General features: G+C 38.7%; 2 protein-coding genes across 4 annotated transcripts in view; one reads left to right on the top strand and one right to left on the bottom strand.

Moving 5' to 3' along the window:
* Positions 1-317: 317 nt before the first annotated feature.
* Positions 318-12,152, bottom strand: rgs20 (regulator of G protein signaling 20). 2 transcript variants are annotated; one of them, XM_061731174.1, is made up of 5 exons: positions 11,757-12,152; positions 5,621-5,787; positions 3,830-3,904; positions 3,491-3,725; positions 318-2,739 (listed from the first exon to the last, which is right to left on the bottom strand). In XM_061731174.1, the coding sequence occupies exons 1-5, from the start codon at positions 11,943-11,945 to the stop codon at positions 2,551-2,553; spliced, it is 855 nt and encodes a 284-aa protein (XP_061587158.1). In that variant the 5' UTR covers positions 11,946-12,152; the 3' UTR covers positions 318-2,550. The 2 variants fall into 2 exon arrangements, with proteins under 2 accessions (XP_061587158.1, XP_061587159.1); XM_061731175.1 differs by lacking the exon at positions 11,757-12,152 and adding an exon at positions 7,586-7,659.
* A 3,669-nt stretch (positions 12,153-15,821) lies between these two features.
* The window catches only part of atp6v1h (ATPase H+ transporting V1 subunit H), a 34,011-nt gene continuing 22,900 nt past the window's right edge, over positions 15,822-26,932 (top strand). The window contains exons 1-7 of one of the 2 annotated variants that reach the window (XM_061731176.1): positions 15,822-15,984; positions 18,813-18,912; positions 20,329-20,418; positions 20,917-21,030; positions 24,009-24,113; positions 24,921-24,980; positions 25,957-26,054. In XM_061731176.1, coding sequence (XP_061587160.1) covers positions 15,881-15,984; positions 18,813-18,912; positions 20,329-20,418; positions 20,917-21,030; positions 24,009-24,113; positions 24,921-24,980; positions 25,957-26,054 — 671 coding nt within the window. In that variant the 5' untranslated portion in view covers positions 15,822-15,880. The remainder of the gene's footprint in view (positions 15,985-18,812; positions 18,913-20,328; positions 20,419-20,916; positions 21,031-24,008; positions 24,114-24,920; positions 24,981-25,956; positions 26,055-26,932) is intronic. The other variant, XM_061731177.1, reaches the window with a different exon arrangement.

Genomic DNA, 26,932 nt, shown 5'->3' on the forward strand with positions numbered 1-26,932 from the left:
TTACATTTTTAATGAAAAGCATGTAATGTCATGATTGTAACGGTCAGTCTGCATAATTTATGGTTTGCATGATGACCTCACAACGACCCAATCTGCCAAAATTCATCTGATCAAATAGAGAAGTATTTTTACTGTTTCTCTGCTTTTTTCACTTTCTTTATTAAAAATAACTCTTGCATAATTAGCAATTCAGTGACTTGTCTGAGAAAAAAATGTGATTTGTGCCAAAAAATAACTCCAAAGTCAGTAAAATTATTGTGCTTTATTATATCTTAATTGAAATGCCCACAAGTCATTATTTTCTTGGAGAGTAGCAGAAAAAAACTAAACCATATACTGTAAACATTCACATTATTTGTTTTTCAAAAAATGTATTTTTTAGTAAACTCAGCGCAAAATAACACATTTCATATAGTAAACAGAAGAAGAAACATTTATAGGCATCACTCCAAACCATTGGCTTAGATTGTGTTTTGAGGTTGATCTGCGCGGTGCACCCATCAGCTCAAATTGCACATAATGAGTTAAAGTTAACTCTAAGACAAGTGCCACTGTGAAGAACGCAGGTCGGAGAAAAAGTCCTGACCGACCAGCCCGACCCACTGATCTTTGTTTAGCTTCAGCAAATAAAGACACGTGCTGTCATCCCCCTCTGCACCGCCGGTGTGAACCGATGTAGTCACAACTAAGGAATCAAGACAAAACACACGTGATAATTTGGCCAATGAGAGGGACAATTTCCAGTAAACTGGCTTCTTGCTCCAGTAAACACCCTTTACATCAAGAGACTGAAAACAACTGTTTCTCATGAGAAAGATGTCATAAAACTGAATGTCAAGGCACTTCCCCATGTGAGGATCTTGTCTTTGAGTGACACGTTTGTGAGGCAACAAAGTAATTCAAATAAAACTATATATATGTAAAAGTACACTTGGCAACTCCAATTTTAGTCAGTGGAAATACTCTTAACATACGTATGAACACAGTTTACATGGTAGCTTTGGTGTTGCTGCTAACCTGGCCTGACCTCAAGCATCACCTCTGATCATTATTCAGATATATAGTCAGATGAACGTCATTTTCAGGATAAATCTCATATTTGATTACTTATTTAACAGATCTGTAACTTCTCATAACTTCCGACATGTTTTCTTGAAAAGACGAAGAAAAAAAACTCTGTAATTTAGTGGTAGTTATTGCTAAAATACAGGTTAGATAAACACGTCTTCAATAAACCTTGAAGTATAAATGGAGATTGAAAGCAAAAGTTTGGTGTTCGATGAAATACGCTTATTTGGCTTCTGGCAGTTAAACTGGTGGGACAAGTGATGTCACTCACGCAGCAGAACTGCTAGTCTGAGCATCATCAATGTCTTCATCGAATCACAACATTTCTAAAAGTACTGAACTGCTCCTTGTAAGTAACTGGTAATGTATGAAAATTCTCCTTTTTGGTGCCCAATTGCGACTCTTTCCAGAAAACATCCTTGTGAAGTTACTGCAAAAGAACAGATGGTGTACTAGTGTGTACTCCATCAATATATTTTAAAATCATTTTCGCTTTTTTTTTTTTCCTGAAAATTTTCAAGAAATAGAAATACTTTCTCTGGTAAATATAGAATTGCTTAGAATCTTATTTCACACCAATAAAAGTACAGTATATTAAACCTATGAGATGTGCAGTGTGTAACACTTGAATTTTAAAAAAAAGTGTCTTAAATAGGGAAACATTTGTGGTTCAAATGAAAGTTTAAGGACCTTTACATCTTCGATTTGAGTTTCTTCCGGAAACAAATTGCACCCTGTGACAAAAGCTGTTGCCACCCTCTGATACTTCCCCGGTAACCACACCATACTATCTTTTTTAAACTCGCACAGGTTCTGTGTGAACTGGAGTTGCCAAGTCGCTGACACAGATACCCAAGTGTGAGGTTAGGTAGCAAAACAAGGTGAAACCAAGGTAGAATCATACAGTACCCCACAAAGCTGCCTGCAAGTAGAGCTAACACGTAGCCTTTGACTTGAGCTTTGATTCTCATACGCAGTAAATAGAACCAGGCGTTTTACCACATAAAATACCCACAATTCCATTTTTGCTATTTACAAACTCATAAATATATATATATAGTCTACAGTAGGAATCATTTTCCCCCAAAACAATCATACAAAAAAACAAGACCATAAAAAACTCTGAACACAAATAAAATAGATTATTTCTATCAAAAAAAAAAAGAAAAAGAAAAGAGAAAAAAAAGTGTATTCATATTCCTTTGGAGTGTTTTGCTATGTTGATCTGAAGCAGTACTTGTGATGTGGAGCCCTCGGGAGATTTTTGAGACCTGAGTGTCGTCGGTCAGGTGCAGATCACAATAGCGCTGAGATCCCTGGGAGGGGCCAGGCCCGAGGCCTGGCTCATGTAATCCTACACTGAACATACAAAGAAAAGTAAAAAATAAAATAGAAAATAAATGTAAAAAAAAAAAGGGGGGGGGGGGGGTATGGATTGAGGAGGAGGGGGGTAAATTTAAAAGATCACATGTCACCACCACCCTAAGATTCAGGGGACTGCTCTGACAGAGAGTTGAGCAGGTTTTTGTAGGCTGAGGAGTTCATGTAGCGTGGATATGAGTCTCTTTGCATTAGCGTGTAGATCTGCAGCTGGGCTTCATCGAACGTGTGTGAGTTGGGCTCCAGCATGTTCCTGTTAATCGTCTCACGCACGCGGGAGTCCAGGCTCACCTGGGAGTCGAGAGAGGAAACGGTTAGAAAAAGACCCGATGTTCTGTTTCTGGATGAATAAGGTTTAACAAATACAACTGTTCACTTTCTTGCTGGAAAGAGCAGAGGTCCTGCAGCGCTGACAAGCAGCCACTTAGTTCCTCAGAGGAAGGCGGCTGGCCAGGCGTTGCAAAAATAGACCTACCACACCTCTACGAATCCACATGTCCTGTATGTTATCATCCATCCAAAAGCTGGAGTGTAAAAATGTATCATGCTTTCTGCTTCCGCGACTCTGAGCTGAGGCCAAGAACTTCCTGGAATATCTGCTTGTTGCCTGGCAACTCTAAATTAGTCTGACATATTCAGGGTTTTTCATTCAAAAAAAAGGGAGCTTATGAATGGAATAAAAAAAATCCTGCTATAATCAAACACAGTGTTAATCAACACACTCAAGAATATTCATTCTAGGTGGATCTTTTAACTTTTTTCCCCAAGCAATACTAGCTTTTCACTGGGTATAGTCTTTGTGAGAAGCTACGATAAATCGCTATTATCAAGACACAAGAGTAGGCTCTTATGCAGGTATAAATTGCACCAGTATGCAAGGTCCAAAAATTTACATGCATCTATGTGTGCTCCTGGATATCTCATTTACAAAAAAGACAACACCAGAGGAAGCGAACAAGGAGTTAAAGAAAGACATGGAGGCTCGTTTTGAGGAGAGACTGTTCTGGAGAATCACCACATGAAATGAACCAAACTGTCACACCTCTTTAGGGGAGAGAATGGAGATGTAGTCCTCATAGATGATGCGAGCCCTTTCCTCTACCGTACTCTTGTTGGTATCTTTGCCGAACTCCTCACAGGCCAGCCAGAAGAGCATGTTCTCCTCGCTGAACTCGGTGCGAAGGAACTGTCGGAAGGAGTTCCTCCCCGCTGGGCAGCACATCAGCTTATCAAACGACTGCCCCCATGAGCAGACCTCCTCCAACGTAGGCTTTGGACTGCGGGGAACAAAGAAGGGAGAGGTTTTAACATGTCACAAAGAAAAACAGAAGTTTGTATCAGACAGAGTGTGTTTGTAGTGTTTAGAGTGTTTAGAGCTGACCACTCTTCACAGTCTGCGGTCCCTTCCTTGACGTCATATGATGCTTTTCGATTCCTTTCATCTCGGTCTTCATTCCTAAAGGTGAAACAGATATGTAAACACACTGCAGGAATCCAAAGCCATGATTTTACAACTATGGATCAAATGTAGTCATTAAATGGTGCTCATAGGACTCAAAAACGTAAACAGCCAGAGATTACTTTACTAATCCCTAGTGGTTTACTAATCTTAAAGCACATGTCTATAATTAATACAAATATAACACAACTACTGTGCAACAAATTCTTATTTTTCAGTTTCCTCAGGATTTCTTTTTCAATAAGGAGATTAATCAATGAAGTATACAAAACAATCAGATTTTAAAGAAAAATTTCTCCGTGTATGCTTGAGAAAGAAAAGCACCAAATCATCACTTTTAAGCTATAATTTGTATTTTGCATATAAATGACCTAAAACAATTATGACTGGCGACAATATCCTTTACATACAGTCTGACTTTTAACCATGTGAAATAGGTACTCCACTAAAATTACAGCTTTGTTTTGTTTAGTTTTTTCTCCTTTTAGCTTTTCTGGCTGTGCAGGGGGTCGCCTGACTCGACCTTCCTTATCTGGGCACAATAAGGGCTTTGGCCCCCCTCGCCATAACAGTGCTGTAGATTGGTCTGGTAAGCTTCCAATTGGATGGCAACCTCCTCTATGCAACATCCCCAACTCTTAACAAAAATGCTTGGCACTATCAGAAAATAGTGTTAATATTAGAGGGGGACCTTGATTCACCTGAACCAATCCTTTGGCCAATTAATCAGTGGCCGATTATCAGCCATGTTTTAATAATTGGCATCGGCCAACAGAAAAAACCCTACCAACGTCTTGATTATATGCACAAGAGAAAAACCATGCAGCCTTCAGGATAATTTGACTCTAAATGCAAAATTTCGTATTTCATGTGACATGCCTAATAACCCGGCACAGATTCAACTGCAACGGTATTAACTAGGATTCCACTATTTTCAGGTTGAAGGGAACCAGATTTCTATTTGTCTGTCAAAGAGGCTCAAAAATGAACATATATATCATAAAAACTTTAATAAAACAACAAGACAGTTGGTGTGTGAGACCTTTCCACATTTCCAGCACTGCAGTTCAACAGTAAAATCATTTTTAGGGAAAAACTGTTGATGTGCGTACTTCTAATGCCAAAAATGTTGGTTTTGTTTTTGGTACAGTATATGATATTTGATGCTGAAATATTTGATTTATACATATTTAATTGATCATGTCGTCATGATCTTTACAAGAAACAAGGGCTTTGCCAAAAGAATATCAAATATGGAGTGAATAGTTATGTTAGAGCGGCTCAGTGTCACATCAGTGTCCTAGGGGACCGGATCCCACGTCACCCCTCTATGAGTTCACTGGAGTATCAGTGTAGAAATCAAAGCGTTGCTATATATACAGAGTGAAAATGTCACTTCAAAATGTGTTTGTGTGAATAAGTAAATGAGAAAACGCTTTGTAGGACCTGGATGAGGTTTAGAAAAAAGGTACCATGTAAGTCTAAGGCTAATTCATCTTACAAAACAATCATCTACATTTACTGTAACTGATTTGTCAATATGTAATGAAACCCTGGCTACTCCAACATCCACAGATCACATGAAAATCTGTCATGAAGCAGAAGCCGAGGCCTGCTGTTGAGACACCGTGGCTCAGGCTGTGCTATCTCGCACGCATTAATGTCGGCCATGCTGTGCCACAGTGAGCGACTTCTCAGCAGGAGAAGACCTACCAGGAACAGCTACAGCAGCAGCACCAGCAGAAGCAACATGCATTGGAGCCCCGTGGGTTGGCCTGGCCCGGCTGGTCCTGCTGGGTCGGTGCCGTTCCCCCCGCTGCCGACTCCTGCTGCACCGACATCTGCCTCTTTCGCATCTCCATCCGTTCTGATCCCATGGGCTACAGACACAGAAGAGGGAGGCAATGAGTTTATCGTGTTGATGTCAGGAATTGTATGTAACTGAGATTTTATCCTGCAAGAAAAGCTCTTGGCCTGCAATGCATTAGCGTGATAGAAATCAGCGCTAGTGTAATGAGTGTAGAAAGGGCAGCATTAGGTGAGCTGTAATGCTGCTGTAGTGCTGATAGTAGAGGTGATGGCAGTGTGAAATCCCAACTATTAATCCATTTTTTTGTCACCAGAAAAAAATACCCATAATCAAATTAATTTAAATTAAATTCAGCACTGACACCTGTTTGTTATATGAGCAGTGTACCTGATGCTTCCAGGCCAAAGTGTGCTGGCATGCCCAGAGCTCACACTGTAAAGGAATGCTGTTCTCTCTGATACGAGAAAAAATTTAATAATTTATGGAAGAATAATTTGCATATTTTGTTTCCCATGCTGTGCAAAACATCCACCTGCTTCGGACATTTCAATCCTTCTTACAAAATGATTGGAGGCATCAATACCCTTGATCTAAAACTTAAAATATCCCATCTGTAAGAAAATAAATGTGTTTAACACTGCACACTGAACTAAAAGTGAAGGGGGAAATTAAACACACTTATAGATAATGTAATTACTTGCCTGTTTAGAATGTGAATCAGTCAAGCATCAGTTCGTCATGAACCCCCCCTTCCCCTAGGTACATTTATTGTGCAGCTGATATGAGGAGTTACCCTGTCATAATTATGAGTATGGGTCTCTGGCTTATTCATCAGAATCCCCTCGGATTGTAGGCCCATAGACAGAAAGGCTCTGCTCACAGAATGACTTCTTGTCTGATTCCAACAAATGTGTCATCACCAGGTCAGACACTGCCAAATCCTGTCAGATCATTTATGTAACATCAAACATCATCTGGCCACTACCTAACACAAAACACGATAATTAAAATTTAAAAAAAAAAAAAAAATGTCTGAAGATCTGGTGTGTGAGCTGGAAGGGCGCTGCAGGCGCAGCTTGCAAGTCTATTACCGCATCACCGCTCTGTCCCATTCTTTCAATGTATACAATACCATTTGGTCATTTCTAAGATGGATCCGTGGTATCAATGAAATTCCGGGCTGGTATCAGATGCAGTTTTGGTGCATCTTGCAAAAAAACGGCATATTTTACGTGTCAGGCGTCGGGTACTTTAAAGCTGACACAATTGTGGGGAGTGATGGTTTGTCTCAGCAGCTATAGACGGTGAAATGGGGAGGTGGGGGTGTTGTTTCACTGAAGGAAAAACATAATAATGATAAGACCAGCTAAAGCACTGCTCTTCCTACAGTCTTGCAGCTGCACGAATGTGAAGGACACTGGGATTAAATGGCTTCTGGGCGATTTAACGACGAAACCGACGCATTTGTAAAGGCTGATTTATGGTTCCGCGTTACACCAACGCAGAGTACGGCGTAGGGTACGCAGAGACTCGCACGGTACCTTGCGCGTCGCCGCGTACACTACGCCGTAACCCTACGGCGTGGGTTCTGCGTCGATTTAACGCAGAACCATAATTCAGCCTTAAGTCGCACAACACATCAGTGGAAAGTGACATCTTGAAGAACCGTAGAGCTTCACCGCCCTGGACGATGAACCGAAAAGACACAGCCTAGATTTGTTTAAAAAAAAAAAAAAAAAAGGAAAAAAAAGCCTACAGTAGGCTGCAGCTACACAGTGAAATGCCATGAAAAATACAGAGAAACTACCTCAAATGCTCCACTCGTGAAATAATCGTTCAAATATAATCGGTTTGTTAACAGTACTTACAATTTCACCATGTATGCACAGCGAGAAGAGGTAATTCTTTGCCTTGATTACATCCGATGGAACATAAGGCTTTTTTTTTCCTCTGACCGGCTGCTTCAAGTCAGTACGCATGCGTCTTCTGTCTACTCGTAGTAGCCCTGCAAAGAGCGTAAACCCCGACTGTATGGCACAGGTTTACCCTCCCGCGTGTTTCAGATAGTCTATGCCTGGGTGATTATGCAAACAATAGCTCAATTGGATCAATTGCTTGTAAAAAAAAAAAGGTGGCAGATAGAAAATGGAGTCTAATTTTTGGTGCAAAAACCTCTGTATGAAGTCGCTGTCCGTGGTGCTGAAACAGTGAGCGCCTGATGGAGTGCAGCGCTGCATTTAGATAAACACTGACTGACACTGGCTGTCAATGCTATATAGATTGGAAAATAAATAAATTTTCAACTGAGTTTTAAGTATTATATAATATGTAGTAATTGTCTACTGTAATTTGTTTTTTAATTGTGTGACTTGAAATTGAAAGGTTAACCAATGGAGCAACATTTGCCATATAGGTTGCCTCTGTTGCATTGCTTCTTCCCATATAACAGCACTATAAACCAATATAAATCCATACAAATAAAAAAAAACATGAATTCTGTTTCTGACTTTATTTCCTGCCTCTTTTAGAAACACAATATAACAGTGTTCCAGTTTGCCATTTGAAATCACAGTACAAGACTAAAAGTGGTGATAAAAGCAGAAGACAACACTGCCATCTGAAGGTAGCTGCAACTACAGCACCAAAAAGATGATCTATGGGAACATGCAATAAAGGTAACATGACTGATACTGTCTTGGTTTACATTTTACATTTGACGAGCTACAGAAAGGGTTTCAAAGTGTTCCTTTTAATACAACCCTTATCCATGTTAAATATTTGTATGGGTTCATTCATATAGGGACAATTTGAAACAGAATAAAATCAAAATCAGATATGACATGCATTTTCACCCAGATCTTTGGATGCATCCATTGTATTTTTTAATATTTCACTCTTAGAATGCACATCATGCCTCACATTGTATAATCACCAGATGGCAGTCTGCACTCAGTACCTGCCAATTCAGCAAAACTTCACACTGACACACGTTTTCGGTATACTAAATTTACACCATTGCATTCATGCTGATACATTTCGGAGCCACATAGTCAGTCAAGATGCCGTCTGATACCATCAAATGGAATCTGATCAGTTCCACATTAGAGTGGAACCACAAAATGTGAGTGTGGATACTCAATAGATATCTATGCTTTCACAGCGTGGACTGAACTGGTATTCCTCTATGGCAGAACCACAAATGAAATAAGCATTCATTTATTCTGTTAACTTGTAAAAACTGAGGAAAGCATGGATTTGCTTCCTTTTCAAATTATAATTGGTTACCTCAACGGCTTAAATGAGGACTTTCCAGAAGATACACACATCTTTGTTCCCCCCAAGGTATAAAGATGCAAATCCCCCCCCCCCCAGCACTTCATTTACCACCTCCCCTTATACTAATGTTATGTAACACAGTCCCACAAATAGGCCTATGAGATTAATACAAACACACACAAATGGTGGATGATACTTGTCCTGTTCTGATTTGAGAAGGACATGTTTTTTCCTCTGAGGGCCCAGTGTGAAGTGGAGGTGGGAGTATGTCTGAACACACGAGGTCACAAGGATGAAAGACAAATGAGCCATGTGATATGATAAAAAGTCTCTTCAGGATGTTATTAGGGTATTCAAATAACTTCAGCAGTATAAAGGAAGAGAGAATCAACTTTATATCAAGTCAACTTTGCATTCAGTTCAACATGCAGAGAGGGACTAGTGACAGAGCTGTTACCACGTCAACACATCAAGACATTGTGTATGGCATGTGTACATACTTTAAAGGTGAATGCTGTAGGCCAAAAGGATGAACACATACTAAAGGCAGTATCCTTTTCTTTCTTGCCATTATTGCTCTGCTCATTAATTTTTACTTTTCCTTAAAGTAAACTGATCAAGTTTTTATTTGTACTATAAATCTGCAGAGATTTACATTTTAGAGTCTTTCAGGACTCTTTTTTTTCAGCTTGGCACCAAATCTGCTGTGATTCGATAACTTAGATTGCACTAAAAATGTGGCTATAAGTTGAATATGTAAAGATTTTCAGAGCATGAATAAATATATTAGTATAAAATAGATTCACTTAAGTATAAATTAGAATAAGATTAAACAGAGATTGAACACAAAAAGGAAAAAGACAATAATCAAATGACTCAGCAATTTAAAAATAAGAATAACTTGTGATGCATGGAATTGGGTTACGGGTAAATATGTGACTATGACACGTCTGTCATCTCTTGCTCATTCAATTTGGTAGCTGAGTGATGTCCTTCCCCATCTCATTCCTAATGTGTTATAACAACTTGTAATATTCACTTGGTAAAATGTCAGAATGTTTTGTTGTTGCACAAACAGCAGTGTTTCTCTGTCCACTGTAGAGGGGAGAAAGATTTGAGATAAAAATTGATGACCTGGACTACAAAGGTGAAGTGGGAACATTTGTGACAAATCATGAAATAACCACAAAATGTCATTTGCGATGACATAAAGAAATAAAATGTATAACTGCTGTATGTGCCTTAAAATTGCCCCATCGGGAATATTTTTTTAAATTAAAAATAAAAATTGTTGAATTGAATTGTATTGACTTAATCTGCATGATATTAAAAACTCACGTGTCAATGATTATCAGTATGAAAGGTGAACTGACATGTTAGTGTATTCAGTCATTCTTATTCTAAAATAAAGATACACTAGGACAAAGAAACAAGGTGTCTGAACATTTAAATTGAATATGTATGGGCTGAACCTAGCACAGGATATTTGTTGCTCCTTTATATAAAATTCTGTCGGGCTGGCTCTCAGGTTATTGCACCGGTCAGGATGAGACAACAAACAACAAACTCATGCTTAATGCAGACAAAAATCAAAGTGAATAGAGGTGTAATTTGATTGAAGAGGTGGAAGCACTTCTCAAGACTGCAGAGCCTTTGTTAGAATGATCAAGAATATGTGCAGCTTTCCCACTGTTGCATGTCTGGTAGGAAAAAGGCCCTTATTGATTTGGACCTTGAAACTTACTTTAAAACTTTAGATGTTAAGGTAGACTCTAGGGAGTGTTTTCATAACTTTTTCCCTCCCTGGTCACACCTTTATTGCATTTAAGCAAGTATTACTTTCATTCATGTTAAATTTAGTTTGTTTTTTTAATGGGAAATAGTTTGATTGTAATTGGGGAAAAAAAGCCTTACTCCCGCTCCAAAATATCTGCCTAGATAGCTTTGTGTAACATTTGCTGAGGACTTGAATGGACTACTCTCGTGCTCTGACCTCTCAATCAGTAATTGGAAGTGGCTCTTATGGCATCATGGCTTTCTAACAATCCTTTCCTGTCTTTCAAAGAACCATCAGAAATCTTTATTTTACCATTTGCCAGGAACATTTCTCTTTGCAAATTCAAAACAAAATCACACTGTTAGCCCTCATATTTACTTAATGCTCAAATTTAGTTTCATTACATGGTGTTTATGTCAGTTGTTATGCATCTGACTTGACAGTGTACCTAGATTTAGAATTCTAATAACTTGTAACACACTATTTCAAGGCACACTATCTTGTTCTTTTAATCTCCTTAAGCTTCCTTCAGACTGAAGTACTTCCCTAAATAGAGGTTTGGTGTGAAGCAAAAAAAACCTGCAGCTCAGACAAGAGCAATCTATCTGAAGTAAAAATTATAACAAACTACAGTTTCAAGGATGATCCTTAACATAAAAACACAGACGTTAAGAAAACAGTGTTGCAGGATCTATTACTACACTGATGTTGACTCTCTTAATTAGAAATTAACCATTTTCACAGAACACTTTCAACAATGGACTTGTGTCACTATGTATGTTTATTTTTTGATGTTTTCATTTTGTAACTGCATATCAATCCATCTTTGCTTGAAATATGTCTTAGGAAAACTCAGTTAACTGTCATACTTTTGTAATTCATTTGGCTGGAAAAATTACTATATTTGTGCCATAAATATTTGCCCCAAAAGTTATAGTAATTGAAAAATAACAAGTCTGAATGAGAGAACAATAACAAGTCCATACCTCAAGGCACACCATATCCCGTTCCTCTGTGTCCGGGTCATTGCAGTTGACCTGGTACCCTACGCTGTGCCGGCAGGCCCGGATCAGTCCATGTATCCACTGCCACATCAGGGTCCTGGTGCGTTTTAACCTCCGGAGCACAGTCGTGGGCCTGATCTCCCACTGCTTCACCGCACTAGCACACGGCATGCTCCAACCATGAGGCCTCACTCGCCACGTGAGGCCCAGGTCTGCTTGACATCATAAGAAATCCACGCTTCCCGCTTGCTTGCTTTATCTTTTTCCAGCGTCTGTTCTGAAGCACATTGTGACAGAGCGATGAAGAGGGTTGAAAAAGCATCAGTGACCCTGACGGAGCAACGAGTGTTTACAACGAAGAGGGCAGGAGGGGATTAGGAAAATGTTCCCACTGGTTGCAATCCTGATTCCTCTGTGCTTTACTGCGTCTCACCAGCTTATGCCAGATTAAGCCTGGAGGTCTTCCTGTCTGAACCAGCTAGACAGAGGGAGACCAGTGAAAGGTGTGGTATTATTTTTGATTGTAAATATTTTGTATTTAATTTGCTTGAATTAGAAATTATTTAAAAGTGTTGGTAAATTGATATTTCAGAAAGACTAATAAAGAGCTACAATGAAAATGTGTTAGCTTTAAAATACTAACAATTAGGGACAAACTATGGTGCCATTCTGTTTTATGGAAGAGCAAAATGTCTGTTCTTTAACAGCAAGGCCATTGAATATTCAATGGATGTCCATCTGTCTACTTTGATTTACCTGCTTCATGCCATTCAGCGACACAGGATGTTGTAACCTATCCCAGCTGTTGTCAATCAAGAAGTGTGTTGCACCTTAGACAGGTTGCCAATCCATCACCAGTTCACACAGAGAAAAAACAAGACAAACATCTGTGCACGCTCACATTCAATTTTAGTTACCAATGATGACTAAAAGCATCAAGAACCAGCAAAGTTCCAAAGTAATTTCCAGAATCACATTTTTTACAAGCCATTCAAATGATCATTGCTTTCTTTGTTCTTTCCACTGGTTGTGTGGAGTTTCTCCAGGTACTCCAGCTTTCTCTCACAAGTATATTGATGATTCCAAATAGGAGTGAGTGGATTGTCTCTAAGTGACCCAGGAATGGACTGGTGACCTGTTCTAGCATTTCTTGCCTTTTGCCCATAAAGAGCTGAGACAGGTTCCAGCAGAACCCTTTGTCCCTTAACAAGAAAAAACAGGAAAACATCATGGATTGATAGTTGTCTGAATATGTAGTGAGGATTGTTATACCCTATAGTGCACTCAGTGTATTGTGCAATGCATGAAAAGTAGTATACACCCTACACTGTCACTACGTAAGGTGGCAACGATTTATCGCTTTTTAACAGTGACAGCAAAGATGCAATTAGCAGTGCTGTCCAAAAGTCTATTCTGCTGTGGAGTTAATTTCCTAAGTCCCTACACAGACCTCCCCGACATAATGACTGGGAAGTATTCCGCTTCATGGTGAGTGGGGGGTGATTTTGGACAGAACAATTTTTACAACATTGCATGACAAATCTGTTACATCTTTTGCATACAACAGCGATGATACAAGAAAAGCACAGGAAAAATAATAATAAATAATAATAGTAGTAGTAATAGTGTCTGAAAGTTTATTCTGCTAATGAGTTCACTTCATAGCCCCTTACTTAGAGTAGAAACAAGTGCCAACAACAAAGATTGCAGTTTCTCGACAGCCTGCCGGGGGCTGGCTCTAAAAGAGCATGAGTCTCTATTGACTTCCATGTTAAAATGTCAAAATCTACAGAAGAAATAAACATTCACAAAAAAAATGGTTTTGGTGTCCATAGTTAAGAGCTCACATCCATTACAGCTCTTAGGGAAGGTGGATTTTGTTGAACCAAGTCAGGTGAATTTATGTAAAGCAATAAATAAATATTTATTAAATTGGGTGTAGACGTTTGATTGGCAGCCAGCTTAGCCAATAGCTGGCCATCATCACTTATTGATAAGTAAAAGTAAAAGATGCTTCAAAATCACTCTTCAGAAAACCTATGGGTGACATCACGGATAGTGCATCTAGTAATATTTACAATCTATGAGTAGAACTCCCCAAGTAACCCTGGAGTAAGGTGCTATATAGTGAATCAGGGTTATTTTGGATACAGTCTTTAATTGATTTTGCAGACAGCAGGGACAGTAGACAGCTTGGGCTGGATAATGTTTCCTCTAAAGAAATAATCAAATATTTCTTCCAATGAATTCAAAACTGATATTGTAACATTAATAAATATTTATTAAAAATAGATAATGAGGTTAGAGAATGGGAAGATAAAGACATGGCTCAGAGGCTGAATTTCTAATTTATTTAGCAAAAACAAAAGCTTGTTTTTAAGACATTCAAGGCCTGTTTAAAATAGGTATTAGATGCCATAATAGGTCCCCTTTAAATCTGGGTACAGTGAGCGAAACAACCGGAGTCAAATTCCCTGTCTGGCATGTTCAAACTTGGCCAGTAAACCTGATTCTGATTCTGATTCTGATCTTCAACAAGTTGTTCAAAACCCATCAGTAGTCTTACGTATTTATTGTTTTGTACTCGTTCACTTCAACAAATTGCTTTCCACTCATGTGGGAGCAGAGGTGTCAAGTAACGAAGTACAAATACTTCGTTACCTTACTTAAGTAGAAATTTTGGTTATCTATAGGCTACTTCACTGGAGTAATTATTTTTCAGACGACTTTTTACTTTTACTCCTTACATTTTCACGCAATTATCTGTACTTTTTACTCCTTACACTTTAAAAACGGCCTTGTTACTCTATTTCATTTCGGCCTTTAAAAAAAAACTATCCAGTTAAATTGCTCCATCCGGATAGAGTGAATTTGGTTGTGGTTGTGGCTCAGATGTTCTTGTCCAGTTTTGTTCTTACATCCGTTCCCTCAGATTCCTGCAACTAAACTTGGATGTACATTCCAATAAAGGTTAGGATAAATGATAACATGCCTCTGAAGTTTGACTTTTTCACCATTACAATACTTATAGGCAACTAGTCATCATATCGTCTGCTCTCTGAAACACATGTTAATGCTCAATAGTACACATATATGGTTCTTTAATATATTTGCATTATACTAAGATGCATTCATTTTCAATGGCTTTTTTCCCCCTGACATTACTTTTACTTTTATACTTTAAGTAGTTTTGAAACCAGTACTTTTATACTTTTGCTTGAGTAAAAAACTTGAGTTGATACTTCAACTTCACAGGAGTATTTTTAAACTCTAGTATCTATACTTCTACCTGAGTAATGAATGTGAATACTTTTGACACCTCTGTGTGGGCCTCCCTTGTTGAATGTAGCAGCAGGGCTCCGCTCATGTGCTGAGGATCACGTGACCGGCTGACTGTCACATGACCGCTCCGCCGCTGTTGTATTCTGTCAGCTGTTCCTTTACTACAGCTGGGTAAGAACCTCAACATCAATTATATTTATCTCTCGGGTCTGTCATCAAAATGTACTAATCTAGCCGTCAATACCTGATATTTCACGTGCCATTTTGACAACTTAAAGACGCCTCGGAAGCTAAATCAGCAGCTTTACTGTCGATTAGCATCCTTAGCATTTTGGTACCGACAGTGATGTTGTTCGTGTCGCTTATACGCTCAAATACGCCGTTTTTTGGTTTGTTAAAGTTGTATTCGGCCACGGTCTACATGCAGCTTGTTGTCACATGCTGTGTCCTGTGTTACTCCGTGGGGAAGACTCGTATCTAGTCGTGACATTGGGTGAAGCTAGTCGGCTAGCGTGACCTGCTGCTAGCTGTGGTTGCTGTTTGTTAATGGGGAAAAGAAGCAGAAAACTTAAAAAGTTGACGTTAAAGTACATTTTAGGTAATGCTATTTTGTTGTTCTGAAGTGTCTTTACATAACCTGGATGTGCTTTCAGCCTGGTTGACTGTGAAGCTAACATTACATCAGTATTTCCAATAATAATAGTGTGAAAACAAGGATCAAACCTGCCACATTTCCTCACGACTCACTGGACTGAAGTTGAGTCTCTTTTTTTCCAGGTGGTGTCTTTTTTTTCATAGATAAAGGCTTGGACATAGAGAGGAGGATGGATATCCGCGGGGCCGTGGACGCTGCAGTCCCCACCAACATCATCGCTGCGAAGGCAGCTGAGGTTCGGGCCAATCTGGTCAACTGGCAGTCCTACCTGCAGTAAGTTTACCTGATCCGAGCCTAATGCTGGCATCATTTAGTGTTGGGTTCTTAGGTTTGGGCTCACATAAGCGAAAAAGTAATTTACATTTTTCTTTTAATTTGGCAATGCATTGTATAATTGTGCAACAGAACATCCAAGCAGTGGACCTTGAATGAATGAAAATTAAAGTGATCTTGTCTTTGAAGGCTTTGAATGCAAATAATATTAGTAGCAATAATTCAGTGGTTAGTTTATAGATTAGTGATAGTGTCATCTGAGCAGAGCCGTCTGAGAGATTTGCGAGGCCCTGTGCGAAATGGCCAGGGGGCCCTCACGCAAAATTTTTGGGTTTTTCGGGTCGGATCGGGTGTCTATATGAGCAATTTTAACTCTCCAATTAGCAAAATACTGGATACCTTCCCCTGCCTCATCATCATTTGGCTTGCCTCGACGCGGGGCCCCGCGGCTGCTTGAGACCCGGTTGGATCGGTGATTTTTGTAACAAATTTATCAAATGAGCCTTTCAGAGAGGCATTAAACTCTTCCATTTTCTTTAGTTTTTTTTCTTTTTTCATCCCCTGATGGAAATTTCCTGAATCTGTCTCGTTCTCTCGACATTTTGTGACAGTTTGTTCCAACTCCACCCGTCTGGATCAGAGCACCTTGTGTCTGCGCTTGGTCTGACGCAGTTGTATTGAACAACAGACACACGCATCATTGCACATATATTTATTGATATGCACAGACTAGCACACATTTAGGTCTGTAATGGAACGTGACTTGATATTTATAAGGGAAAAAACGAGGAAAAAAAAAAAAAAAAAAAAAACGCCCATAGCGCAAGGACCCTTGGGGCGCGAGGCCCCGTGCGGTCGCACGGTCCGCACACCCCTTGCGGCGGCCCTGCATCTGAGTGTCATATTCTTTTGTTGAAAATCCAATTGCTTCCCGACTTTCCATTTCATTTTCTCCATTGTTTTTTATTTGGTTTACAGCTGAATTGTGCTTGCAGCATTTCTGTTAATGTAAAGTTAATGTAAATCTGTGATTTTCATGTTCAGTAATGCTCATCAGAATGTAATTATAGACTGTTAAAATAAACAGACAAACGTTAACTTTAACCTTTTATTTATATAGCATATTTCAATAACCTAAATTGACCAAGGTGATTCACAACATTAGACACAAATTAAAGATAAATACCTCAAACTGTATGAAATTATTTGAAATTGTTCATGGGCATACCACAGCTCTGAAACCTCTGTAATATTTAATCTGAATCATTACAGTTACATGTAGGGGCGAGAGTTTTTTTTTTTTTTTAATATTTTTATCCCAGTTTTATCCCCCATTTTATCATCCAGTGCTCCTATCTAAGTAACAGTCCTGGGCATTGCCATCCTCTACCAACCCTGGGAGGGCCCTGCACTGAGCTCAGGTCTCCTCCTTAACCTGAGGAGGGCGAGAGTTGATGTCATTTTATTCATAGAGATGCCAGTATCCACTGTTATTGGTCTGATTCACCATTTATTCCCTTATCAATTCCAGGCTTTTGTAACACGGTAATTGGTACACCTGCATGTGTTTTTCACTCCAACTCAACTTTATTGTGTGAAAAAATCACTCTCATCAAGCCAGAAGTGTAACACCTCTGCTAGTTATAGCTGTATCTCAATTCCAGGTGCAGTATAATTAAACAAATGTGAATCTGCCGCTCCTTCATTGTAGTCTTCTAATCATGTCTCATTGTTGATTCGTTGCATGTATTTCCATCGCCTGCCAGCATTGATAACAGATGTAGCAAATTTAGAGGCACGAACAGAGGCGTTTCTATTCTTCATGTAATTTGGAACCTGATCTGAGGTGGAGCTGATTTCCCCCCTACTGTTTACAAATCTGAGAGATAACTATGAAAGGTCACCATTGAACATGTTGAATTTAATCCTGTTTAATATAACACAGAACATGATTTGTACTTTTGGCTGGCTAATACTGGCTAATAACTTTCTTTAAGGTTTTGTAGACATTGTTGTCATAGAATTGGTGGCTGTGTTGAACTAATTTACATTATATTGAAAGGTGTTTCTAGCATTTTGTCCAGCTAATTTCTTCACACTTCTCTTCTGCTTTAATTTGCTTGACATAGTAAGATTGTGCATTTTTGCTGGATACATTATACATTTAATATATTTGCAATGACAATGCCTTTAAGTGATCATGTTAAAATTGTTTCCAACCTATTAAACTCTTATTACATTAGTCTATGAAAATGATAAGCGAATCACGCTCCTCTGCCGTTGTCTGGTTGTATAAAAGCAGCTGTGCTGTAGTTCATGAATTGTGATTCACTGTCTTGAGTGATACTTCCTGTTATACCCAGACTGCGTCATTGCAGAAGCTCAGATTTCAACTCGTTCAATTTATTAATACTTTATAAATCCCAAGTGGAAATGAGGATGTTGTTGTAGTTTGAATTGTACATAAATAATGATATCCAGAACAGATATGGGGAGCAAATATAATTCTTAAAGCAATGATCTAATGAAATTATTCTAGTTTTGGTGGCCTTTTTGTAAGTAACTGCTTACCTTCACAAACCAGGATGTTACTTTCTTGACTAAAACTTGCCGGATTGAGTGTGTGAGAGGCATGGAGTGTCATCTTCCTTAAGAGTAGGATAAATATTTTGATTTCTTTTCTTAGGATTTAATAGCAGATGTTTTAATCCAGTTTTTAAATTCAACATTTGAGAAATGTTTCAGGTGAAATGCACAGGTCATTATAGCCATGCTCTGAAATACCAGTGTCTTATGTAATTATTTATTATCTATTTATTTTCTTGTAGAAGTCAGATGATCTCGCCGGAGGACTGTGAATTCATCAAGAAGTTTGAGGTGGCTAATTCTGAAGAGAAACAAGTTATTTTGACCAATGAGGGGCATCAGGTGAACAGTCCTTCTACACTTTCTTCCAGTGATGTTTTGATACTATGAAATGATTGAAAATTGGGGTTAGATGGAAAGGACTGCGTTGCTTCTCTGTTTTTCTTATTTCTGTTTATATTTTGTGGATTGCCAAAGTATCAGGTCAGAGGGGTATTCCAGGAAGCAGGTTCAACAAAGTCCGAGTTTAAACCTGAACTCCGAGTTGACTTATCCTGAGATAGGAAACTCGGAGTTTTCGGTTCCAGAACAGCGGATTTGAGTTAGTTCAATCAACTCTGAGTTTGTTAAGCTCGAGTTAAAAAGCCATCATCAGTAGAGCCCTGATACAAGGATTCACCATGGCAACCGGCGACAAAAAAGATCCACATACGCTTTCTTTTTTTTTTTTTTTACTTTATTTAACATTTCAATTTACAAAATTCCTTTGAGGAAACATTAGTTTGCATCTGAAGATCCACATACTTCACGCCACTGGAGCTAGAAGTGTTAATACGTGCGTATGGCGAGTATGAGAGCATATTTCGAAAAAAAAAAAAACAGCTGCAGAAGCAAAGGAGAGAATTGGCGTGGGAGAAAGTTGCTGCAGTCAATGTGTAAGTTTAAATGCAGTATTCATTTAACATTTAAGCACACTGTCTTATAATATTACAGATGAAAACGGTGGAATGGTATTGAAGGAAATGTTATTGTCATTTAGATCAGGGGCTGCCGCCACACCTCGGCTTCAGGGGGAAATGTAAATGCTTTTTTAATTTTTTTTATACATTTATGGAATTACTCTGTGTCTATTTGTATTGATTTATTCTATTACTTAATACATATAAAATAACTACAAATGCATATCAGAACAACATGATGGATTTCACTAGGTATTATCTTTCCCAACGCTTTTTCTGCTCTCTAACTCTGCCGCTTGCTGTCCGTGGTGCAGAAAACGGATGCGTATTGCGTAAAGGCCCATTGGCTGAATTGACGCCACTGAGGGAGGAGACGGAGAGAAACTCAGGCTTTATTGAAGTAAACCTGCTAGCGAGCAGGTTAGGTTCAGAGGCTCAGTTGCCGTAGTAACTGACTCAGAGTTTGAGTTAAATCGCTTTCTAGAACTGAAAACTCCGAAAACTCAGACTTTTCACTAAACCCGCTTCCTGGAATACCCCTCAGGACTCAGTGTTTGCCAATATGCAAAATAAATGACTCAAACTAAAATTTGATCGGTACATCCCTTCTAACTACATTTTTATACAGACATTGTTATTAATTACCACCTATTTTAGTCAAAATGTGGCATGGCAGTTGTTGCAGATTTGTGTTAGAGCTGTCGTGCGTGTGTGTGTGTGTGTGTGCGTGTGCGCGCGTGCGTGTGTGTATAAAATTTATGGGGAGATACAAGTGATGCTGTGTTCTTATTTTGCTCAGTGTGCAAAGACGTTTCTGAACTTGATGGCCCACATCTCCAAGGAGCAGACCGTCCAATACATCCTGACTCTGATTGATGACACTCTTCAGGTACACTGATGTACACATGGCTTTAGGAAAAATGGGTTACACATAGTCAATAATTATTTACAGCGCTTCAGACAACCAAAGATAGTCAGCTTAAAAGTTTTACCCTCATGCATTGGCCGGCTTGGCAAATGTCTTTTTCTTACTTGAATTTTAGACACAACTGAAACTTAAGTTTATACGTTTTTACAAGCTAGGCTGGACAGAAAATGGAATTTAAATGTCCTCTTAAAAAACAGATTTTGCAGAGTTTATAAACCTAGAAATGAGAAGTATTAAACCAAAAATGTCATGTTAAATAAAAATAGTACTTATGGAGTCATTTAAATAATTTAGTTGAAGATTTATTTCACCAGGGGTTTTCGTGGTTGTTTTTAAATGTTTTCTTATGAGAGTATCAATGTTTACTCATTGAGATTTATTATTTCCACCCTTTTCAGTTTGGTGTCCAGGTTTACAGTGCAAGTGCTCACTTATTATTTTGCTTCAAATGCCTATTAGGAGAACCATCAGAGGGTGAACATTTTCTTTGACTACGCCAAGAAGACAAAAAACACTGCCTGGTCCTACTTTCTTCCTATGCTGAATCGTCAGGACCTCTTTACTGTCCACATGGTGAGTTCTTTTTTAGATCTGATTTAGGCAAAATGCAGACATCAAATTAGCTGAGATCTGTCCCAAGTAGCATTGCTATTATATGGACAAAATGCATATTTATCAATCATAGCATTAAAAACACTGCATCAATCAAGTTAACCTTGATTAACTTCGGCGGTACTGCAGTACTCGTTTTTTTTTAAGCACAAAAAATAGGTGAGTGTAAAAATTCAAATCGTGTGCTCCTATTGCAGTAGTTGATACCTGCTTAGAAATGATCAGGGGAAGGACAGACATTGAATTGGCAACGAAGTCACTGGTGAGATTGTGTAGCAAATTAAGGCTGGCCTTGGGTTCATTATTATAGAAGAGCTATTACAGCACATATTGCTGTAAACATTAATACTGGCTGTGATAAAGAGGTTTCAGAACATGCCGTGCCAAACAGACTATTGTGTATGAGGCTCAACAGCAGCAAAACAATCAGAGCACCCATACTGACCCTCTGTCCACCATATAAAGTACCCATAATGGAAATGTTATCACCAGAAACTGGAGCGAGGAGCAATGAGCGACTGTGGCCTCCTGTGAGCTGTATAAAACGATGTGATGTGTTGTTGCTCTCCCCTCCCTCTCTTATTAGTCAAAGCTTTAAGCCACATCAGGGTATTAGTCTCGCTTTTCAAGGCTCCCTTTTCTCTCATCTCCATGACGTGATGCTAATTGTATTTCAACACACCAGCAATGTGCCTTGAAATTAGTATAATTATTGATGATTTCACCTGTAGATGACAGTATTTTGAACTATTGTTGCATTTATCCAGAATCTATTTGGTGCATAAGTTATGTGTGTCCTCAGAAATGAAGGCTACACGTACACAAATGCCATCACTGAGGTGATAGGTGGAGGCAGGAAGAGGGCAAATGTAACCAGATGTGTAATGTACTTGAGCTGCCATCTTTATGTCAGTTTTCTCCATGTTCAATGTTTAAAACTTTAAGTACGTTTCATACAGTCTGACCTGGCTGGCGTGTTGGCGTATGTCAACAGTCACAATGATGATGCAGTAAAAAAAAAAAAAAAATTCCTTTGGTCCAAAACTCAAATGAAAGGGTCATTAACACACGTGTGCAGACTTTGGTGGCAAGTTGATGGCGCTCAGAGATCAGTGGCAGATCTTGGGGCTGGATTGGGGGGCAGTGCATGTTAGCTGTTGTTACTATAAAACAAAGACTGATTATCCAGCTGTACCCTCCTATGTGATTTTGTGCTTGTGTTGTTCTCTCAGATGTAAGTTGCTTTGGATAAAAGCGTCAGCTAAATGACAGTAGTAGTAATAGTAATAGTAACAGTAGTAGTAGTAGTAGCAGATCGGACAGCCGTGTCTTATGATGCCAGAGGGAGAGAGTGGGCACAACGGATGTGGTTCACAGGATGGAAATCTGCAGGATTGCAGTATTTTTCTGTATTCTTTTGATGTTGTACACCAGTACCAGTGTTGGGTGACCCTTATCAAATGATATGCTTTCATATGTGTTTAAGAATGTAATATATTTTAAATATTATGTACATTTTTGTGGAAAATAGGGAAAGTATAAAAATACACACATTTTATATTACACATACATTCCTGCGATTAAAATCATGCTTTGTAATTGCACTGCTCTGTTAAATGTTTAACAAGTGTTTGTTTCTAATATTAACTCGCTATCAATAGACAGACTTCCACTTTTTTTCTGAAAAACAAGCAATTATTGCAAGGCCTCTCCCTGCCACCCTTTTCAACTGTAAAGTGACTAATGACATATCTAATATAGGACACACACGGCCAATTAGGAATGCCGACCAGATGGTATTCAGCAGGTGGGCAAAATGTGACCTCATGTCACTGACATGGCTCTCAACTCAACCTAAGTGTCAAGCTGTGTCTGCTTTTAGATTGTACCTTTTAATGTGTTTACTCATCCTCTGATGACAAGAAGTAAGTATGTATTTATTCCTCTCAGGGTAGGACAAAGGCAGAGCTTGCCAAGAGGAAATTGTTTATGAGAGATGTTAATGGAGTCATTGTTGGACTAAAGTATATGAGGCCAGTATTGTGGAAGGATTTCTGGAGTCTCTGAAGCTGCACCCAGATTTTTTACTTATCTAGCCTTTCTCATGAATTTTATTTGGAGAAGCAGCAATGCTTCATGAAATTCCTTATCATATAGAGTGCCACGGCTAAAATTGAGTAAGGTCTCTCATTTAGATACTCTATATTGTGGTACTCGCATCTAAACAAAATAGTGAAAGGAAAAGTCTGTTCTGGAAAAGCATTACTTTTTCAGTTATTTAGGGAACAGTGTTTATTATGCATTTGCATTATGCATAAGTATTCTAAGAAAGAGCAATTTGTTGGACAACATTCCAGGGTTCCAGCTGGTTTGGATTGTAGACAAAGACCAAAGTAAAACGTCCATAAACAGTCAGTTTGAACTTTGAGGTCATGGTCTGACAACTTCACTAAAAGCTGCTGAAAGGACTCCTGAATTGCTCCATTGAATCAGCCCTGACCTTAAGCACTTTGAACGTTTGTGGGAAGTTGCAAAATGTGGAGCGTACAACCCGAGAAAACTAAAACAAGAGCGAACCAACATAGCCTTGGGCAGACATAATCTTCCCATTAACAGTGACTGCATCCAAAGGTTGGGCAATAATACATTTGGTTATGGGTACTATTATTTTTGCACATTCAATTATGCAAAATATTTAGTTGAACCAAAAATCATCATAAAAGTCTGAGTTAAACATGAATAAATAATGACGGAGGCCATTAACCTTTGTGAGTTTAAAGTCGCGGCATAAAGTCATTTGTTCTGTTTTCATGAAAGAATACCAGCACATTTGCGTGTTTGTAATTAAAAATGACCTTATTTGGCATTGCAAGCAATATTAAAAGTCTTGGTGGAAATTTCTAATGTTGTTAAATCTTATTTTACTCCATAAATGTTAGGCGGCGAGGATCATCGCTAAGCTGGCTGCCTGGGGCCGTGATCTTATGGAAGGAAGTGATCTGAACTACTACTTCAACTGGATCAAAAGTCAGCTCAGTTCACAGGTACATCAATGAAATTGATTCTGAAAAAATATGTATCATGTTCCCTTCTGAATCAGCATGATTTTAACTATGGGATGCAAGGAGAAGTAGATATTAACAGCACAATATATCAAAGTATAGTTTCAGGAAAAGTCTGATCTTTCCTTTCTTTTTTTTAAATTGAGATGCAGTTGTCAGCATTGTGCTGTAAAATCTCAGTATTGAATCTTGTAATAATAATATTTTACAATAAATACATCATGGTCATTACTATATCTGGTAACTATGCTGATTTGAAAACTGTTTTTTTGCTGTCTTGAGCTCACAGGGAAGACCTTATCTGAACTCATATAAAGCATTCTTATACTGTATTTAAGCAGCCTTGTCAGACCGTGAGAAGATCTAATGTCAGCAGCTCAGTAGGTGTCGTATCTGTCTTAGATTTATTCACTTAAGAGTGGGATGACAAATACCTGAATTGTTTTGTGCTGCACTATTGCACATCACTATTTCTAATATACGGTGGTATTACCTTCAGTTCGGATAGTCACCTCCTTGTATAGTACGATTTCTATTTTCTCTATCCTTTGATCATATATGTGGTTCTTATTGGTAATTCATTTCTCTTCATGTTTTTTTGCTAATGCATTTTATGCTAATCTTTCTCTTCAACAGCTAGGCAAGGAATCTGAGCATCCTCCATCCCCCAAAAATGCATTTGTGGTCAAACTTGCAGCACGTACTGTCTGGCATTCTGACATTGTAAAGAAAAGTTGTGAAAATTGTGAACTCTTTTTGCACCTGTTTCTTTTGTTTATCTCCTGTTAGAATCTACATGGTACAGGTCCAGAAACAGGCACAGGAACAGGAATTATTACCCCCAGTGAAGTGAGTATGAGTGAAGTGCATCATCAGTCACTCCAGCGCCTCCAGGAGAAAAAAAAAGGGAGGACAGAATCACAGGTTTTTGCGAGCTGACATGTTCCAGCAGCCACTCGACTTTCACATCTTTTCAGTCCTCCCCTTTCCTCTGCTTTCCAGTTTTTTTTTAATTAATACTTCCAGATGGATGGATAGATGGTTGTATTTATGAGCTTTTCAAGAAAGGACTCTCCATATACAGCATGGTGTTTGCTGCCACTGTTTGATTTTAAATGTACAAGTAAAGATTGCATGCCAGATGCCAATTCTCCCTAATGCTGAAAGCGCATGACAAACGGCTTACCTTGAACATTAGAGTAACAAGAGAAAATTGACACACCATTTGCACAGCAGCAGCATCCTACCATCTTATATCCCATACCTTTTAGAGCATAGCACAATTAATCTGAGAGTGCTGCTCAGAAATATGTCCATGAAAGCTATTTAATAACTTATCATCTCCCCTTTCCTCTGCATTTTCAACCAGGTAATCTCTGCTCCTCTGTCTTCACCGCTGCCTGAATCTCTTGTTGGACTTTTGCTTACATTCACCCTCTTTCAATTAACAGATGAATCTAATCTTTGTTTTTCCTCCTGTCAGCTTCCTTCACTCTAATCTCACTTTACATTATTCTGCTCAGGTGTGATGGGACACTCCCCCTCCCCCCCGCTATTGTGCTGTATGTGTGTGATCAAGCATGTGTTGATTTATATATATATATATCTAATAGGATGCATGTGCACTGCCTCAGGTTGGATATGTGACATTAATGCAAGGTTTGGACTGGTCCTCCTGCATATGTTATTTGCTTGTCGACTACTTGATGTTTCAAAACGGTATTAAATGTACATGACTCTAAAATGTAGGTTGTTCTTCTCATAAACCACACCACTTAGGCCTGTGCTCCTGTTTGAAATTGAATGTGCCTCTTGTCTTTGGCAGAGCTCTCAGTATGTCCAGTGCGTGGCTGGATGCCTCCAGCTGATGCTGAGGGTGAATGAATACAGGTTTGCCTGGGTGGAAGCTGATGGAGTCAACTGGTGAGTGGTGATTCATGTCCTAGAAAGTTCCTGTTTTTCTGTCACAGAAAAGAAAATGATACCTTTTAAAGGCCGCATGAAGTATGTCTTTTTTTTTTTTTGAGCTATTGTACAATACCTTTCATGGTTTAGCTTTTATCGTCCCTGACATTCCTTTTCAGTTTCTCATCATAATGGCATTAATTCCTTCTATTCAGTGTCAAAATGTATTCGGCTCAGAAACCTTACCAGACTTAAAACTGCAGACAATATTTGGCTAGAAGTACTGTGATTACTTTCATTTTCCAATATATACATGTTGTCTCGAAGACATCTATAATATATAATGTATGCCATCAGATCTGCAATGTCATTTTGAGCTATTTTAATGAAAACACTATTGACACGAACACATTAATGATCTTTAGTTTATATTTTCATTCCTAACAATTTGCTGCACTATTAATAATAGTATCAAGTTTTTCTGATTTGATTACTTGACATCCCAGGAGATATTGTGGGCACTGACGGCCATGCTGATATTGTTCATGCTGCATCAAATTTCACTTTTTTCCCAGCATCTTAAGGTTACCTGCATTACTTTACGATGGGAGTCTGCCTGTGTCTCTCATTAACTGCCTTCTTCTGTATAACTATCATTTTGTCTTTCAAGGATCCAATGGTTTTGATAAAATGGTGCAAGGGAAAAACACTGAGATGAAACAATGATTAGTTATATTGAAAAATTAACCATACCAAGTGCCCATTATAGGGGCATATGGCCCATTGTTAATAAAGCCTGTGTTGCATTTTAATTGTTCAAGCAGTTATAGATTTTGTCACTACTTGAATAAAACACAGATGTTTTAGTTTCACTTTGTCTATTTTTTTCCAAACAG

The sequence above is a fragment of the Cololabis saira genome, chromosome 10, assembly GCF_033807715.1.
Source record: "Cololabis saira isolate AMF1-May2022 chromosome 10, fColSai1.1, whole genome shotgun sequence".
Classification (NCBI taxonomy): Eukaryota; Metazoa; Chordata; class Actinopteri; order Beloniformes; family Belonidae; genus Cololabis; species Cololabis saira.

Coding starts and splice junctions, on each gene's coding strand:
- rgs20 (XM_061731174.1), bottom strand. CDS start 11,945: ATGCCGTGTGCTAGTGCGGTGAAGCAGTGGGAGATCAGGCCCACGACT. Junction 5,788..11,756: donor GGGATATGGTGTGCCTTGAG/GTATGGACTTGT, acceptor CTGTGTCTGTAG/CCCATGGGATCAGAACGGAT. Junction 2,740..3,490: donor CCATTCTCTCCCCTAAAGAG/GTGTGACAGTTT, acceptor CTCGACTCCCAG/GTGAGCCTGGACTCCCGCGT.